We start from the raw sequence: 16718 nt of genomic DNA, 5'->3' as shown, positions 1-16718 counted from the left end.
TATATCTTTCTTGCTCACTATTTTATTAGTTATGAGTGTGTCAACATTGATTTGTTATCCTAGAACTTGCTTCGATTATGCATGTCAAGACCATACCTTTGATTTGATATACTGAGATGGTAAAGGCGCTTAGGTTTTAACCCACTTACCCCATAAAAAGCCTACCCACATAATTAACCCTTAGTGAACCCCTTTGAGCCTTAACCATTGTTTCTTGATTTTCCCCTTAATATTAACCCACAACTTAACCATTTTTTATTCGTTAAGAATTTCTCCCTTTTTATTGACTCCCTTTGATTTGATTAGTTACCTAACTATGTTCGTTAATTTCAATTGTTGAATTATTTCTTATTATGTACTTTCCATTATTGTACTTGTTCTTATTCTTTAAAAAACGTATATTTATATTCATATAATTAAGTATTGTTATAAAGAGCTTGGATAAGTCAAAGTTATTATATTGAGAAAAAGCTCACTTCATTAGTTTTGGATAGTTTTAATTGTGGCACTTGTTTATAATTCAGTAATTAGCTTTATTTTTCTAAGTTTGGTAATTTATTAAATTAAGCTTGATTCTAACCCTCTTTTTTAGCCTTTATCCACACCTTTAACCCAAACCCCATTACAACCCTGTTAAAGACCTTTTGATTTGTGTATCATCTCATTTATAGTGGTGGAGATTTGATTTCCATGCAAGTCTATGGTAATAAAATTTCATGTTTGACTAATGAGTGCTTCATTGTTGAACCTTAAACACTTTGAGTGATTTGAGTGAATCTGTAGTGAGGATGTCAACTCTTGTCAATTTGGAATTAAAAGTAATTATTTAGATAAAGGGAAATACCTATGATTTTATGATTAAAATGCTCAACTTGGACTGTTTGAGACTTTGATTTTCTTTTTGTTGAACCCTCAATGTATGATTATTTGTGGATTATTTTGAAACATTATTTGATAAGAATTATAAGTTGAGAAGAATTAATATTAATTGTAAGTTGAGGATTTTGCTTGAGGACAAGCAAATGCTTAAGTGTGGGGATATTTGATAAACCTCAAAAGTAACTTATTTCTATCCCATACTTGGCATATTTATGGATAATTTATCATAAAATTTAGTGAATTTGATGCTCCTAATCTTTTAATTTCATGTTTCATATCTAGATGAGCATAGGAAAGCGAAAAGTACAAGAAAAAGGCAAAAAATGGACAAAATAGGTTTATTTTAGTACTACACACGGCCTAGACAAGTCGCCACGGGTAATCCACACACTCGTGTGAGACACACGGGTAGGCCACATACCTGTGTGTCATGGACGTGTTAATTTAAAACCATGTCAGAATTACATATGGCCTAAGTACCATCACACGGGCGTGTCACACGGTCGTGTCCCTGTCGAGACCTATTTTAATTCTAGTCGGAAAAGGCTAATCTTGGCCTATTTTGGGCATTCCAAAGTCTATTTAAACACACGAGAAGAGGATCAAAAGGGGGACAGGCATATAGAAGGCAGAAAATACTCGAAGACAGCCATTGGAATCAGCTCGGAAGCAGGATTTACTTCAAGACTGAAGATCTCCATTCAATTTCTACCGAAGTTTTTGGGTGGGTCTCTTTATGTTTTGTTATTTTCCCAATTTTGAGATGTTTTCCACCATCATTATGGACTAAATTCCCTAAATACCTAAGGAAGATGAAACCTAAGATGAATCTTATTATCTTCTGAATTATATGATAAATACTTTTTTTTATTCTTAATTATAAGTTTTAATCCTTGCTTTAATATTTCAAGATATTAATTCAGGTTTTGATGTACTTATTCAGCGGAGCAAAAGTCCCTGTTTAAGAGTAGATCTTCCATAATTAAGCAGATTTGATTGTAATCCTAGAGATAGGACGACATAAATCTGCCGGATTAGAGTCAAATCTAATAAGGGAATCCATAGATCGAGTTAATGCGACAATAGGAGTTTTAATTAGAAAGAGATTTCAATTAATCAACCTAGAGTCAGTTATTTTTAGTCTCGAGAGAGATATTAACATAAAGTAGGGATTTCTACGGATTAAGTCAAGTGAATAAATAGTCTAGTTCAGAAGTAGTAAGTGAAGTCTAGGTGGATTCTTCCTTGGGTATTGTCTTCTCCATCGGTCTTCCAAAAGTACTTTTCAACTTTTATTTCTATCGTGTTCTTAGTTAATTAAATAGTTAATTTTAGTTTAAAAACACCCCTTTAATTCTTAGGCTAGATAATAAAAAGATACTAATTACTAGTACTTTTAGTCCTTGTGGATACGATATTTTAGATCTCACCATAACTATACTACTGTTCGATAGGTGCGCTTGCCTTAGTTGAAATTTTTAGTTAGTTTAGCGACCATCACAGAGTGATTAGACAAGGTTTTTGTTACAATTGTGATGAACCATACTCATTCAAACAACAATGCAAAAAAACTTGTTTTGGTTGAAGATAAAAGATCTCGAGGATTTTGCGTAAGATTCAGAGGAGTTTCAATCTCAAGCTTGCAGACCAGTTCTTTTTCCAGAAGGAGAGTAGTGTTACATGTCAATCAATTATTATATTAGTTTATTATTTTCTTAGGAGATTTTATTTATGAGTATTTTAGAGAGATATTAAAAATCTTTCTTAATATAAAATATTTATTTTCGTTTCCATAGCTTAATGTCATTTATTCAAATAAGTAAGCCTATATAACCTCTATTTCAAAGGCCTGTTGGTAGCACTAAAAAATTAAGTCAAATTAAACCAATTTTTACAAGATTTGATATTCTCTTTAACGAGTCTTATGGTCTGGAATTCCCTTTGACGAGTTCCATTTTTTTAACATAGGTCATTCGCATGGAAAGGGTAAAAGGTAAGGAAAGAGCCCTAACAAGACAGACAAATTGCCTATGAATCGTCTGGTGACAAGATCTATAAACCCCTAACCCGTATCCATCGCCGGAACAGAGTTCCAGAGCATTGCCAGAACTTTCAGAACATTTATAGATAATTTACAACAATTACTATTCACTTTTTGAAATTATTCGTTGCGCCCCTCAAATGGACCCTCGAAGCCCAATATGAGCATTGGAATCGAGTCGGAACTTAATCGGAAACTCTAAAAATTTTTCATAGATTTTCAAAAATTTTCTAAGTTTCAGGGCTCACACGCCTATGTGGTCCAAGGGACACGCTCGTGTGACCCTACAACACGCCTATGCAGCATGCCGTGTTCGACCCCGTGTAACTCTTTAACTTGTACCACACAGTCGACCACACACCTGTGTGCTAGGCCATGTGGTTAAATAAATTCTTCGAAATTAGGTGCAAGTTTCACACGGCCAAGACATACGCCCGTGTCCTAGGCCGTGTAGCACACACGGCTAAGACACACGCCCATGTCTCTGCCCGTGTGCTCAATTTGAGCATTCTAGTTCTCAAATTTAAGGTGCAGAGGACACACGGCCTAACCACACACCTATGTACCAGGCCGTGTGTTACACACGGTCTAGAAACACGCCCATGTGTCTACCCATGTGGACAAAATGAAGCCATTTCAAGCTTCATTTCTCACCCAAAATCACACCAATAACTTGCACTTAAACTCACATCCAAATACCAACCTTTTCAAGCATTCAAATTAAGCAAACTCTATCATTCAACATGGCATATCATTACATACATACATGTTTATAATCTTACCTTGGTATATTCCATATGTTAGATATAATTTTATCAACTACTTAACATGCATGTAGCTACCATAGTATGACATTACAAATATATATATATATATATATATCAAAAAAACCATTACTAATCATTCCAATAGCTAGATTACAAACCACATATTTAAGCCATCTCTAGCCAAGTTAGTCTATACATGCCATTATACCAAAATGATTTTACTATATATACCCAAAATAAGCTAGTGGATAGTGTGACGATGCTCCAATGATCTCCAACCTTTGTGAGCTTCCGAGCACTATAAAACAAGGAAAATAAGATCTAGTAAGCATTACATGCTTAGTAAGTTCATATAACGGAAACTAAACTTACCAATCCCGTTTATTAAATCTAAGCATACAATATCATGTTTTCCATCAACTTGGCAAAATTGCCTAAACACATGCATTCAATCAAACATGTTAGTCACAAAATTTTCATATACATCAAGTAAACATGGATGACCTCATCATACAATTTTCCTTCAAGACATTATTCATTTCATTCCATAATTCTCTTATCATGCCAATTGTTGTGTCCATTGAATCATTGACATTCCGATGGATACTCAAGTAGTAACTCAAGGTGTACAATTCAATAACTTGTCAATTCTTATCCAAGAGTACCCATTAAGGCATTTAATCAAAGAACACACTCTCGAGCCACATATCGTATTACAGGATTACCAGTCCAGGCTAAATCCTTTATGTAACGTATGCTCAGAAGAGCTCAATTAGGATTACCAGTCTAGGCTAAATCCTAATTGTAACATATGCTCGAGAGGGATTATATCAGGATTACCCGTCCGGGCTAAATCATTTCTATAATGAGATCAATTGGATTACTCGTCCGAGCTAAATCCCGTCAGCAACAAATGCAGTACCTCATTTTATAAGTCAATCACATTTATCCATCGAAATTCAATATTCAAACGAGATTTTACCCTTTTTCTAACATTTCCAAACATGTAATCATTTCACACATTTATAATATTCACATAAATGTAAATCACATAAATATAAATCATATTGCATACAATCATAACATTCAAGTTAACATATTTACATGCTCGATTATGTTACACGAACTTACCTTGACACTTGTTCGCGTAAATAATCTACTAATCCGAAGCCTTTCCTTTTTGTCGATCTAACCTCAAATTTGTGTTGTCCAGATCTATATAAATAATTTTAATCGTCAATTTCACACATTTCATATTTATTTGGACTCTTTTTACATCCTAGGCAAAATTACCATTTTGCCCCCAACTTTTCCATAAATTCCAATTTCCTTCTAGGCTCGGAAAATGAAATTTATTCAATTTACTCCCTATTCCAAGCCTAACCAAAATTTCAACATAAAACTTACAGCACATATTTTTTATAAATTTTAGAATTTTTCATCAATTTTCACAACTTTACATTTTAGTCCCTAAATCATATTTTCATCAAAAATCACTTTGTAAAAGTTGTTTATCTATCAACAACCTTTTATTTTCCACCATAAATTTTAAATTTTCAGCATATTCATCCATGACCTAATTTCCATACCTTGATAACTTTTCAAATTGATCCTCCAAATAGATAGATTAAGCTATCCCAGTTTCAAAAATATCAAAATTACTAAAAACGGGACAAGAAAACTTACCAATTAAGCCATGAAAGTTTCTTCTCTCTCTCCTAGGGTTTTCGTATAATTTTGGGGAAGATGATGATATAAAATAAGATGATAATTCTTTCATCATCTTTTAATTAATTAAATTATTTCAATTTCCAATTTAGTCCTTGCCCTTTTTCTAAATTTCCATGGATGAGTCACTAAAATATCTACATACTTTTTTTAATGGTCTAATTACCATATAAGGACCTCAATTTTTGAATTCCATAGCTATTTAATCCTTCTAGCTACTAAAATTCAACTTTTGCATTTTATGCGATTTAGTCCATCTCGTAATTAAGTACTTAATCGATAAAATTTTATTATCAGAATTTTCACATGACATTTCTAACATATTACCAACCATGTAATAAAATGAAAATAAATTTTATTTTCGGATCAGATATGTGGTCCCAAAACCACTATTCCGATTTCACTAAAATTGGGCTATGACAAGATCCATCAATCGGAACCGTTACATGTTGATTAGCTTATTTACTTGATATTCTGATATTATGAATTATCAATTTTTTAACATCACTGAGTTTCATTACTTAGTGTACGGTTTTGTTTGTTACCATGCACAAGCTTAGATGTACCTTTGGAAGTTGATTCATTAGTTTCCAGCAACCAAAAACTTTAGTACTTAGTTTTATTGTTAAATCCATTATGCCTCTTTAGATTTAGTGGAATAAATAACATGTACCTAAGTCATAAGGATTTTTCTTACATGCTTTATATATGGGTTTGAATAATTAGATGTTGTGATCATTTGACATAGATGTTAGTTACATATTTTTTAACTTATAGCAATTTCATAAACAAACTTTAATTTTTGGTTTGAGTGGACTTATATGTGCTTTAATATTACCAATTACTTGTCTATCTATATTTTGATATAGTGAATTAGATTCCTTGATCTTTTGTGTTTTTAATTTGTTTTTATGTTAAAAATGTGTATATTGGTTGGGATCCATAGTGAATAGGTTTAGGCACTCGCGTTGCCCCATTGAACAAACTTTCTATTGGAGCAGAAAGTGTCTATCAACGCTTGGTGGAGTGGAGCGGAAAGTTTTTTGCTAGCACTCATTGGAGGCAAAAAAATCTTTTGTTGGAACTGAAAACTGTTAGTACAAAAATTTTGGTGAGGAAAATCTCAAACACACGAACGAAACACGAACATTAACTTGAACAGAAAACGAGGAAATAGGACAAGGCTCTAAGGCGGGGGTATCAAGCCACTATCTTTAAGGTTCAATTTACCCCCAAATATACTCAGTGTGCAAATGAGTTTCAAGCAAATGAACCTCGAGGATACAATGAAGCCCGATGATTATTTGTGTTTTGCACTGAAGAAAATACTCCACTAAGCATTGAGCAATGTACAACAAGAAAATCAATTTCTATAAAGAATTTCTACAGTAACTCTTTATAGAACAATCTAGTAATATTAGATGGAGGAAAGATAAAAAAAAATTAGAACTTGTTGGTATGATTTTCAAATGAAATCTCATTCCTATTTATAAAAATTTTCATGTCTCTTCATAGAGACATCTTTCAATAGTGTCTTTTACGAATTATAATATGTTTAAAAGAAGAGACATAAGGAGTCATCTAATATCTCTTGATTAAACATAACTATTCAAATAATATTGTTTGGATAGTTATAATTCTTTGTCAATAACCAAAAAGATATAACTTTTGAATAATTACACCATTACATTTATAGTTATTGGAACACTACAAATATTATTGAAAATGTTCCAACAAAATTTTCATAATGGCATATATCAAGTTATCCTTTCTCCATGCTATGTCAAACTTATATTAGATAAAAAACACTCGAAAATGAGTCCAATTTAGCACTAATAATTTATAATTTATTAAAACATAAATAAAATAAAATTCTTAAAATCCTACTAGAATAAAAGAGTAATAACCCTAAGATATTAAAGTTATTGAGGTCTTATTCATGCTTATAACATATCATTTGATCAATATTCATATGCCACACTTGTTTATTTTAGTTTAGGTGTTAAGCCTTTGTTCCGTTTCAGTTACTCTTACAACGGATATGACATTGTGTATCCAAATTTATCGATTGATTCGAGTGTAAGGTGTTACAAAATACATTAAAAATTATCAAAATTACTTTCTTTCCTAATACATTAAAAATTATCAAAATTACTTTCTTTCCTTCAATTTTAAATTTTGAACAACTCTTTTCATAATTCTTGTCACTTTTTTTTTTTACATTCTTTGGATTTTTAATATATATTTTATTTCTTTTTCAATTTTTAAAAAATTAAAATTTTAGAAAAAATTTAAAAGTTTTATTATAAATTTGAAAACATTTATATTTTAAAATTTTATCTATTTTTCTTTTACTTTCTTTTGTTTTAATTAAAATTTGAAGAGTTTTATTATTTTAACAAATTTTGGAATTTTATTGAAAATTAGGAAAAAAATTTAGATACTTTTTTGTTTGAAAATTTGAAACTTTTTAAATAAATTTTCATTATCAGACTTTTGTTATTTATAATACTTGATTCTAATTTTAATTATTCAAATTTGTATTTATAATTGTATTTATAACTTTAAAAACCATAAAATTTCAACTTACATTTAATTGTCCATAATTAAAAGAAAAATAAATTCAATTCTTTTTATATCAAGTAAATATAATTATTTAATTCTTTTCACATTAAATAAATATAATTATTTTGTATACAATAAATAAACATAAAATTATACCGCAGTGTTAATCATACTAATTATTTGTAAAAATTAAGTAAAAAAAATTATATATGCAATTATAACCAATAAATTGAAGCACAAGCACAATACAAATTTGATCAGAACTAGTGTAATTTTGAAATTTATCATTTTTTAAAATTTTACATTTATTTCATCTAGAATCTTTCCACTTATGTTTTGCATTCGATTAATTATTTTTAGGCTAAACTATAAAGTAAATATTTTAAAGGTTAAAATATTTCCAAAGTACTTGTCATTGATTTAAGCATTGTACTTTTATTTTTAGGAAGTTAAGTTTTTCTATTTTTCGTATTTAAAATTCAAGTCCAATTATTAATACTATTAGAATTCTTCTATTAAATATTTTAGTGTGATATTTTGAAATTAAAAAAAAACTCACTTGGTAACAATGTAAAAAAAATTGTAATCATTTATGAGTTTAATAGAAAATTTAACGATGTTTACAGTTCATAGAAATACATTAATATTTAATTATAATCTTAAAAATACATATCTGTATTTTAATCATAATAGACTTACTAATGATATTGCAAAATAAAGCATCCAAAATGTCAAAATTTAAAATATAAAGATTAAATCTCAAATTTGAACAAAATACAATAACTGAAAATTCAACATTGCTGTAATTGGCGTGTAGCTTGAGAGAAATGTTATAATGTGCAACTAACAAAAGAGGTAATTATCAAAGCCCAAGCACAGGTCACAGATATTTGACAATTTGTTTATTCAAATTTATGAAAGCTAATCAGTTTGTTTGCTTATAGTGCAGCTAAAGAATACAAAGACATTCTCAAGAAAAAGATGTCAATATATAGCGCCAATGTCTACCATGAACTCTATCTAGAGACTAGCCACCCAACCAATGCTGCAATTAAAACAAAAACAAAGAAATAGCAGCTTTAAAAAGAATCCGTAAAAATACAAGGAAACACAATTGCTTCTACGACATTGGAAATGTCAAATGACAAGCCACCGCCACCAGCACCTGCGGTCCTGAAACACCACCTGTGATAGCTTCTCAGGTTTCACATAACAACATCCTTGACCATGACTCCAAACAAATGGCTTTTCTGAAGTGAAAATGTCTACAGGATCAAAAGATATCATTGCATCAATCATCGTTGACCAAATCCAATAAGAGTAAACATCAGAGAAATTTGCTCAGAAAAGCCTTTGGTGAGTGGTGTGACATAGTCACACAACTGGGAGATGTGCTGCTCAGCATAATCTATTCAAACTTTTTCCTGGGCCAAGACCCAAATATCACACTATTTGCCACGATATATAACTTAACAAGACACTTTCATGATCATTAACGTGGGCAAAATATGTAGATAGTTATATTAGTGGTAAACCCAGTGCAGATTCATAGGGAAGCAATAATTGGTTGTTGACATAACAGGGTAACTTGTCTCCCTAAGCTAAAGGATGCCTATACTTCCATTGCCCCTGAGAGGCTCGCCAAAATGCCAGATCTGTAGTAGATATCAGACTTGCCATCAGATTAAAAGAACAAGACATGTTTTAACTATAGCAGTAATATTATGATAGTAATCCTAGTAGTACAAGACCAAGCCACTTTAATCTCCAAAATATAACAACAAAGAGGATTGAGATAAGAATCCCACGATAATTTTTAAGTTCCCACTGGAAGCTTGGATAGCCTCGTTCAAAAAACTCATCACCTCTTCCTCCCACCACGTTCCCTCAATGAAAGAGCAAGCGTTTCTCCTGCTCCAACATTGTAATATGCAAGGGTCATATTGTCCTTCAGAAACCCAGCTTTTCCACTCAATTTCTGCTTATTTGCAGGAAGCTGAATTTCCCCTGCAATTTTCTCCTTCAAACTGCCAACTGTTTCAGATAAGGCCTGCACAGTGATCTCAAGAAGTTGTCCTTTGAGATTCCCTTCATCAAGGTTGGGAACAGACACAGTAATGCAAGCAGGACCCTAAAAGATAGAACCACCAATAACAATCAGAGCATAATAAATTAAAGATACCATGCGACAAATATGTTAAAAGAAACACAAAGAAACAAAACTTGGGAAAAAGCAACAGCTCCCCATACCGGATGTTGAGCAAGAAACTGATCTTCTGGAACAAGCTTGGCATCATCAAGTTTCTGTCTTTTTGGCTCTGGCTCATCAGGAAGTGGTGGAGGAGCTTCTTCAGGTGGTGGTGGTGGAGGAATTCCTTGAGGCAAAGGTGGAGGTGGCTGCATCATGGGCATAGAAGGTGGTGGGACAGGAAGTGGGGCAAAGGGTCGAGGAACTGAGACAGCAGTAAATTGAGAACCAGGTGGAGGGGGCACAGGCATATTAACTGGGTTCATGGACATTGTTGGAGACATTTGTGGTGGTCGATTCATCATCATGGATTGTTGGCCAGGTGCCATCTGCATAGGAGGTGGTGCCTGACGCATTGACTGCATTACTGGAACACCAATTGGACGAGGTTGAGGTAACGACATAGGAAGCCCCCCACTAGATGCGGCAGAATATTGGGGAGCATTTGGAGGAACACGAGGGAGGTTTAAAGCTAGTCCAGGAGGTGGGGGGAGGGGACGAACTGATGGGACACCAGGTCGAGGAGGAGGAGCAGCAGGACCAGGAAGGTTCTGTGAAATGCTGTTAGCAGCATCATTTTGATCTTCTCCCATGATGGTTTGAGACATAGCCTGGTTTGCGGTTCGTCCAATGCTTCCAGTGTGACCATCCCATATAACCTGTTTTGGTTGCTCATCTTTCTTTTTCTCAATTTCAGCCTTGACAGCATTAGATACTTCTTCCTCAGTGGTACCAAAGATATCAGGACGTGTGCGTGCAAGTCCCACAATGTTTCTAGATATCTCATCATCCTGAGCAAGAGTTGTCTCCCTAATCTTCGCAAACATCCTTTCTTTCTGCTCCTTGTACTTGGGATCAATTAAGGAAATTCTCATGTGTTCAGACATCTCATTAATGGGAATTAGCTCACCAGTTATTGGTGAGACAACAAACTTGGTAGGATCTCTTTCAGCAGTGATTCTCTCCTCAGGCCTCTTCCAGTTCTTCACAATTCTCATTGGTGGTTCAGGGTCCTCATTTACCCTTATATCCTTCTTCTCACCATCATTCTCTCCAATGCTAGCAGCTCTCATGCCTTCCTCAACAAGCTGTACCTCTTCTTCATCCATTTCCATTTCCACCTCCTTTCCAGGCTCAACAATCTCATCTTCTTCCATAGCAGTGATCTTGCTCCTCCTTATTACCTCCTCAATGGTCATTGGGGGAGGTAAGTCCTCGTCCTCGTCATCAGCAAAGTCTATAGTCTCAACCACAACAAAATCATGCCAATCAATCATTGCCATTTGCATTCTCTCCTGCTCAATTTCATCCTCAGCTTTCTGCCTTGCCTGCTCCTGCGAGCGTTCCCATTCCAGCCGGTGCAAGCACCTCTCAAGCACAGTTGTCATATCAACAACACTCTTCCTCAACTTTTCTGTCAAGCCCTTTGGAGGCATCAACACTTTGGAATATGCATCAGCAAGTTCGGTGAAAAAGGTAAACATACTGTGAGTAGGCCTTAAAAAATTGAACTGGGGATTATTAATCTCCCTACTGGTCAACCCAGTCAAGAATGATTTCCCATTTCGTGCAACAAACTGTGCAGTCAGCTTAATAATATCCAACTCTTCCCCTGTAATCCCTTCAGGAAGTCTAACAGTATATTGGGCTGCTTCCGGTGGTTCAAGATTCTTCCGCACAGGCAGTCTAAACAGCGAAGCGGGATCAGGCTTAGCTACTGCCACTACTGCATCATTCCCATCTGCAGCTGCAGCTGTAGCAGTCTCAGCTGGAGCTGAATCAGCAGACTGCAATTGCGGCTGCTGCTGCTGGGAGTTGGGCTGGTTCTGATTCTGAGCACGAAACTCAGACAACCTATGTTGATAATAAGCATGGTATGGATCTGAACTAGTCAAGAAATTGAACTTGACATTGTTAGCGTTATTAGCAATGATTCTTTTCTCGAATTCGGGTCCATTTTTGGCAACAAACTGAGCAGTTTTATCAACAATATTTCTAATATCAGGAGGAGGATGAATGATTCCAATAGTTCTAGTATGAGTTGCAACTGAGTTAGCTTTGTTCTGTTCTTCATTCGTTTGAATCTCCTCATTTTGAGCCTCTGGCACCTGAGATGGAGGTAATGGGCCTAAATCCCCATCAGAAGGGGGTGCCGGAAGGGGCAATATTGGCATTACCCCTGGCATTTTCACTAGACTAACAAAAAAAACCCTAACTTATAGACGAAAATTAAAATCAACCACCATGAACCTGCAATTAACAAATTTTAAACAAAATAAATCAGTCTATTCCAAAAACTGGTTGAAAATCTATGAAAATGTTAGGGCACAAAAATAAACAGTATAATGAAACTTAAACTTGTTACGTCCTTTAGGTCAAATTTCTTACGAGGATTTTCTTCTAAAAGAACTAATAAATTACAGATTGCAAATCCAGAAACCGAAAATTCGTAACAAAAACATCGCCACCGATCAAAGGGACATAAAAAGAGAGATATTAATAGAAGAAAAGAAAGGCGTGAAGCTAACCTGAAAATCCCCTTCCGTCTCTTTTTCTTTAAATCTGCGCTGCGAATCAGAGGAAAAATTTTATTATGGAGGATTTCAAAGATAAGAGTGTTTAAGAATGAGGGCAAACAGAATTTTTTCCGAAAAAGGAAGGATGGTGGCGCATTAGGGTTTATAACACGGTAGGCTGGTAGTTGGCTCGTTGTTGAATATTTAAAGCCCAAGCCCTTTTATAAATGGTTTAAATTCCCATTTGGCCCCTAAACTTCATGCATTCTCCCAACTTGATACTTAAAGTTTTTTTTTTTTTTTCCTAATTTAGATGTTATTTGATAAACCGAAACATTAAGTATTGAATTTTATGAGTGGAGAAATTACATTATAAAATCATGTTAATAAAATTTAATTATCGAATATAATTATGTTTTCTAATAATAATAAATTTTTATGTTTGAAATTACTTATTTTATATTTTTAATCTTAAGCTCCGTTTGTTTGCCAGTAAAATATTTTCCGAAAAATGATTTCTGGAAAATAATTTACTTTTCTAGAAATAATTTACTTTTCTGGTGTTTGAATGAATCTGTGTAAAATATTTTCTATTGTTTGGCAAATTTCCTAAATGTTTGATCACATAAACAACATTTTGCAAGAGAACAGAAAAGATACACGACAAATGCACTTAAATGGGGGCATGCATACCCATGTTACGCTAGTGCCTGAAAACTTACCTAAACAATGCCCAGAACATCAATAAGCCTACACCTTGCAGAGGAAACAACAAATGCAAAGAAAGATTATAGCACTACAATGGAATTTTCTCCACCAATGAAAATGACTATTTCAAGCAAACAAATGGCTCTGAGTTTTAATTGATTTGTGCATTCATGAAGCTAAGAAGAAGAGCACAAATGATGTTTTACAAACAAAACATGTTTGCACACATATATATGAAACACCATTTGTTCATATAAAAAGTAAAACCTGCAACTACAGATCAATTACAATGTTCTTCTCTTTGACTTTCTATCCATCGTCAACAAAATCAAAGTTATGCTAATGATGGCGACGCAACAGCAAATATTATAACCGAGCAATGACATGATTGAATGTAAAACCGGGACATTATCCTTAAAACAACATGCTCACAACATATTAGGCATTGAATACAGCGTCATCTTCTATTGCTCGAACAGCTTGAAGAGGACCACTACCAAACATGAAGCCTCGATCGGAGAGATTGTTCAAAGGACCATCTCCATATAAACATACCTGTGGTTCAATCCGATTCAAGCGCTTCCACTCATCATCTGACAGAGACCAGTTAAATATGTCAATGTTTTGCTTTATCCTGTCGGGTTTTAGGCTACATGGTAGAACACTGGTTCCTCTTTGAAACCCCCACCATAAAATTACCTGCAAACAAGCAAAGCAGACGGACATGTCAAGAACATATTCAGACATGGATACGGAGATACAACCTTCCAAAAATCTTTCAAATACATGGAAAAACTGAGAAAAATTAACATACCCACATCGGACTTAGAGTCCAAGTAACATAGTTCTAATAAAAATGGCTGTTATGATCAACATTTGCTCTACCATAAATGATCGTGATCCTAAATGCTCCGAAAATGACAGACATGCTAAATAACCCACAAATTTGGATTCTTGTAGTTGTAAGTTTGATAAGAAAACCATGCACTATATATATGAAGTTTTAAATACATAAGATATCCCATGCCAACCATCATGCTGATGTTAAAAGAAAAAAATCCTTGGGCCAATCCTGTTGCATATCTCATCGCATTTCCAAACACATCTATTACAGCCCAATCATGATAATACAAACATATATACTCATAAAAGCATAAGACTGTTCCTTGCACAGATAACTTTAATCAGTTGTAGGCTTCCCTTATTATATGGTGTTATTTTGTTGGGACGGAGTTGAATGCAACTCTTTTTCTCCAATGTTCAAGCTTTGTGTTAGTTCTGTGAGTCTTTTGTCCACTTTGCTGAATGCAAGGTTATAGCATCTGAAAGATCTAAATTCGGCTACTAGAAAGTAGTTGGGCATACAAGACTGACCTAGAGATTCAACAAATTTAACCATAAGCATACGGGGAAGAGTTGGGTAAGGAAGCCCCTCCCTCTTTACTTTTGTTGTGAAATGGCAACTAGTCTTAAATTGTTTCATAAAGTCTGACACATTGATGCATATAAGTGAATCCTATAATATGGATTTTTGTTTTCTCCCACAAAAGATACTGATATTCCCAACTCTTCTCAGTTTTGTTTCTGCTAAAAGTATAGACTTAGTTAGACCCTAAGCAGGACGCATCTAAATTTTGTATCCATAAGCATTCATTATATACTTGCGCACTTCAGACACCGGTAATAATATAAAATAGTTCAATTGTGTTTATTATTGTACCTTCCACCTTATATCATTTTGACATTCAGAAATGATCCCATAAATCCGAAAACAAAGGGATAAAATAATTTGTCAGTTACCAGGATCAATAGGTTGATATTTTACATCAATGATGAGGTCAACATACTGTCAACAAATTTGAAGTTGTTCATTAGCCTACTTTAGGTCCGAAGAAACACAGAAAACGGAAGGTAGAATGATAAATAAAGTAAAACTAGAGATGATATTGTTAATAAAAGGTATACCTGCTCAGTTGTCTTTTTGTGCCTATCTGCTATCTCTCCAACAATTGATAATTTCAGCATCGGTCCATGTACTGATCTAGACCTCCAAAATGAAATCCGAGGAGTTCCGAGTTCATATTCCCCACCCGATCCACTATCGGACACTCCAGGACTTGAAGTAGGTACTTCCAAAAGTGTATGCGCCGATACATGGATACACTTCATTTGGCAGAACTTCACCAGCTCATCTTGCCTCCAAAAAGGATGCAACTCCACCTATAAAAAAAATATGAATTAGTTGTATAACTCAATGAATTTCGCCAGATATGGGATTCAAAAAACAGAAAGAGATCAACGAGAACAATAAAGGTCAATATCTGGAAAAGTCTTACGAAATCGAAGTGACAAACAAAACGATGTGCATCAACTACAACATAAACAAATATTCTAAGTCCATCAACTAGTAAAGTTTGCCTCAAATGTTGCGGACTCGCATTCGAACATTGTAGAAAGGACTGGAGCTCACCAACTCCGTGTTCTTAGCTAGGCAAATATATTTGGATCAAAAAGAGAACTTAGAAATCATCTCAAATTAAATGAATGCAAGCAAAAGTTCATAGATTTATGCTAGCAAATTTCACATTTGAGTCACCAACAATTATTCCAATGATTACACATCAATCAACATATGGACAAATATGTAAGCATTCCTTTAATTTCACGGTAAAGTTCTCAACAAATCTACAAAAAGATCGAAGACTGTAACAAATGTAAAGTTAAAAAATGCGTGAAAATCTATCATACCTGATTAACAGCAAGTACGATTTTTGCGAATTTAATCAATTCTTTGATCTGATGAACACCGAAATTGCTAACACCGATAGCTTGAACTAAACCAGAATCGACTAGGCCTTCCATGGCCTTCCATACCTTCTTGAGGCGATTCAGAAACTGCCTATGCTCACTCGCAGACTTCAAAGGCGGATCAGTTGCATCACCAAAACCAGAGCTCTCAGGCCAATGCATCAAATGAAATTGATGCCCACATTGAAGCTTAGCCCACGACTGATCCCCATTATCAGTAACCGTTTCGAGGCAAATCGAGCATGAAACAGAGCCGAAAGACTTCCCTACATTTTTGCAATCAACACATCGCCTGAAATACAGAAAACAAAAAGCATAAAAAACTTACAGAACAGATGAAGAAGGGAATTGGATGAAGAAGAAGAAGGAAGATGAAAACGGAATAAGGAGAAAGAATATGGTGGAGGGGAGGAAGATATTCTGAAAAATGTCTTACCGATTAAAAATCTGTAAGCCAT

General features: G+C 34.2%; 2 protein-coding genes across 2 annotated transcripts; both read right to left on the bottom strand.

Moving 5' to 3' along the window:
• Window positions 1–8867: 8867 nt before the first annotated feature.
• On the bottom strand, window positions 8868–12992 carry LOC108475965 (probable splicing factor 3A subunit 1). The gene is made up of 3 exons (XM_017777978.2): window positions 12757–12992; window positions 10231–12478; window positions 8868–10111 (listed from the first exon to the last, which is right to left on the bottom strand). Exons 2-3 carry the CDS (start codon window positions 12412–12414, stop codon window positions 9842–9844), a joined length of 2454 nt encoding a protein of 817 aa, XP_017633467.1. The 5' UTR covers window positions 12415–12478; window positions 12757–12992; the 3' UTR covers window positions 8868–9841.
• Window positions 12993–13576: 584 nt separating this feature from the next.
• On the bottom strand, window positions 13577–16718 carry LOC108474545 (aldo-keto reductase family 4 member C10-like). The gene is made up of 4 exons (XM_053026261.1): window positions 16697–16718; window positions 16201–16583; window positions 15418–15672; window positions 13577–14151 (listed from the first exon to the last, which is right to left on the bottom strand). The coding sequence occupies exons 1-4, from the start codon at window positions 16716–16718 to the stop codon at window positions 13891–13893; spliced, it is 921 nt and encodes a 306-aa protein (XP_052882221.1). The 3' UTR covers window positions 13577–13890.

This window comes from Gossypium arboreum, chromosome 3 (genome assembly GCF_025698485.1).
Source record: "Gossypium arboreum isolate Shixiya-1 chromosome 3, ASM2569848v2, whole genome shotgun sequence".
NCBI classification, from domain to species: Eukaryota; Viridiplantae; Streptophyta; class Magnoliopsida; order Malvales; family Malvaceae; genus Gossypium; species Gossypium arboreum.
This window is presented reverse-complemented; position numbering and strand designations above follow the sequence as displayed.

Excerpts from the sequence above, each read along its gene's own strand:
- LOC108475965 (XM_017777978.2), bottom strand. The coding sequence starts at position 12,414 with ATGCCAGGGGTAATGCCAATATTGCCCCTTCCGGCACCCCCTTCTGAT. Across the intron at positions 10,112-10,230 it reads AGTTTCTTGCTCAACATCCG|GGTCCTGCTTGCATTACTGT; the intron begins GTATGGGGAGCT and ends TCTATCTTTTAG.
- LOC108474545 (XM_053026261.1), bottom strand. The coding sequence starts at position 16,718 with ATGGCTTACAGATTTTTAATCG. Across the intron at positions 16,584-16,696 it reads GGCTTACAGATTTTTAATCG|TTTTTTATGCTTTTTGTTTT; the intron begins GTAAGACATTTT and ends CTGTTCTGTAAG. Across the intron at positions 15,673-16,200 it reads TCGTACTTGCTGTTAATCAG|GTGGAGTTGCATCCTTTTTG; the intron begins GTATGATAGATT and ends TTTTTTTTATAG.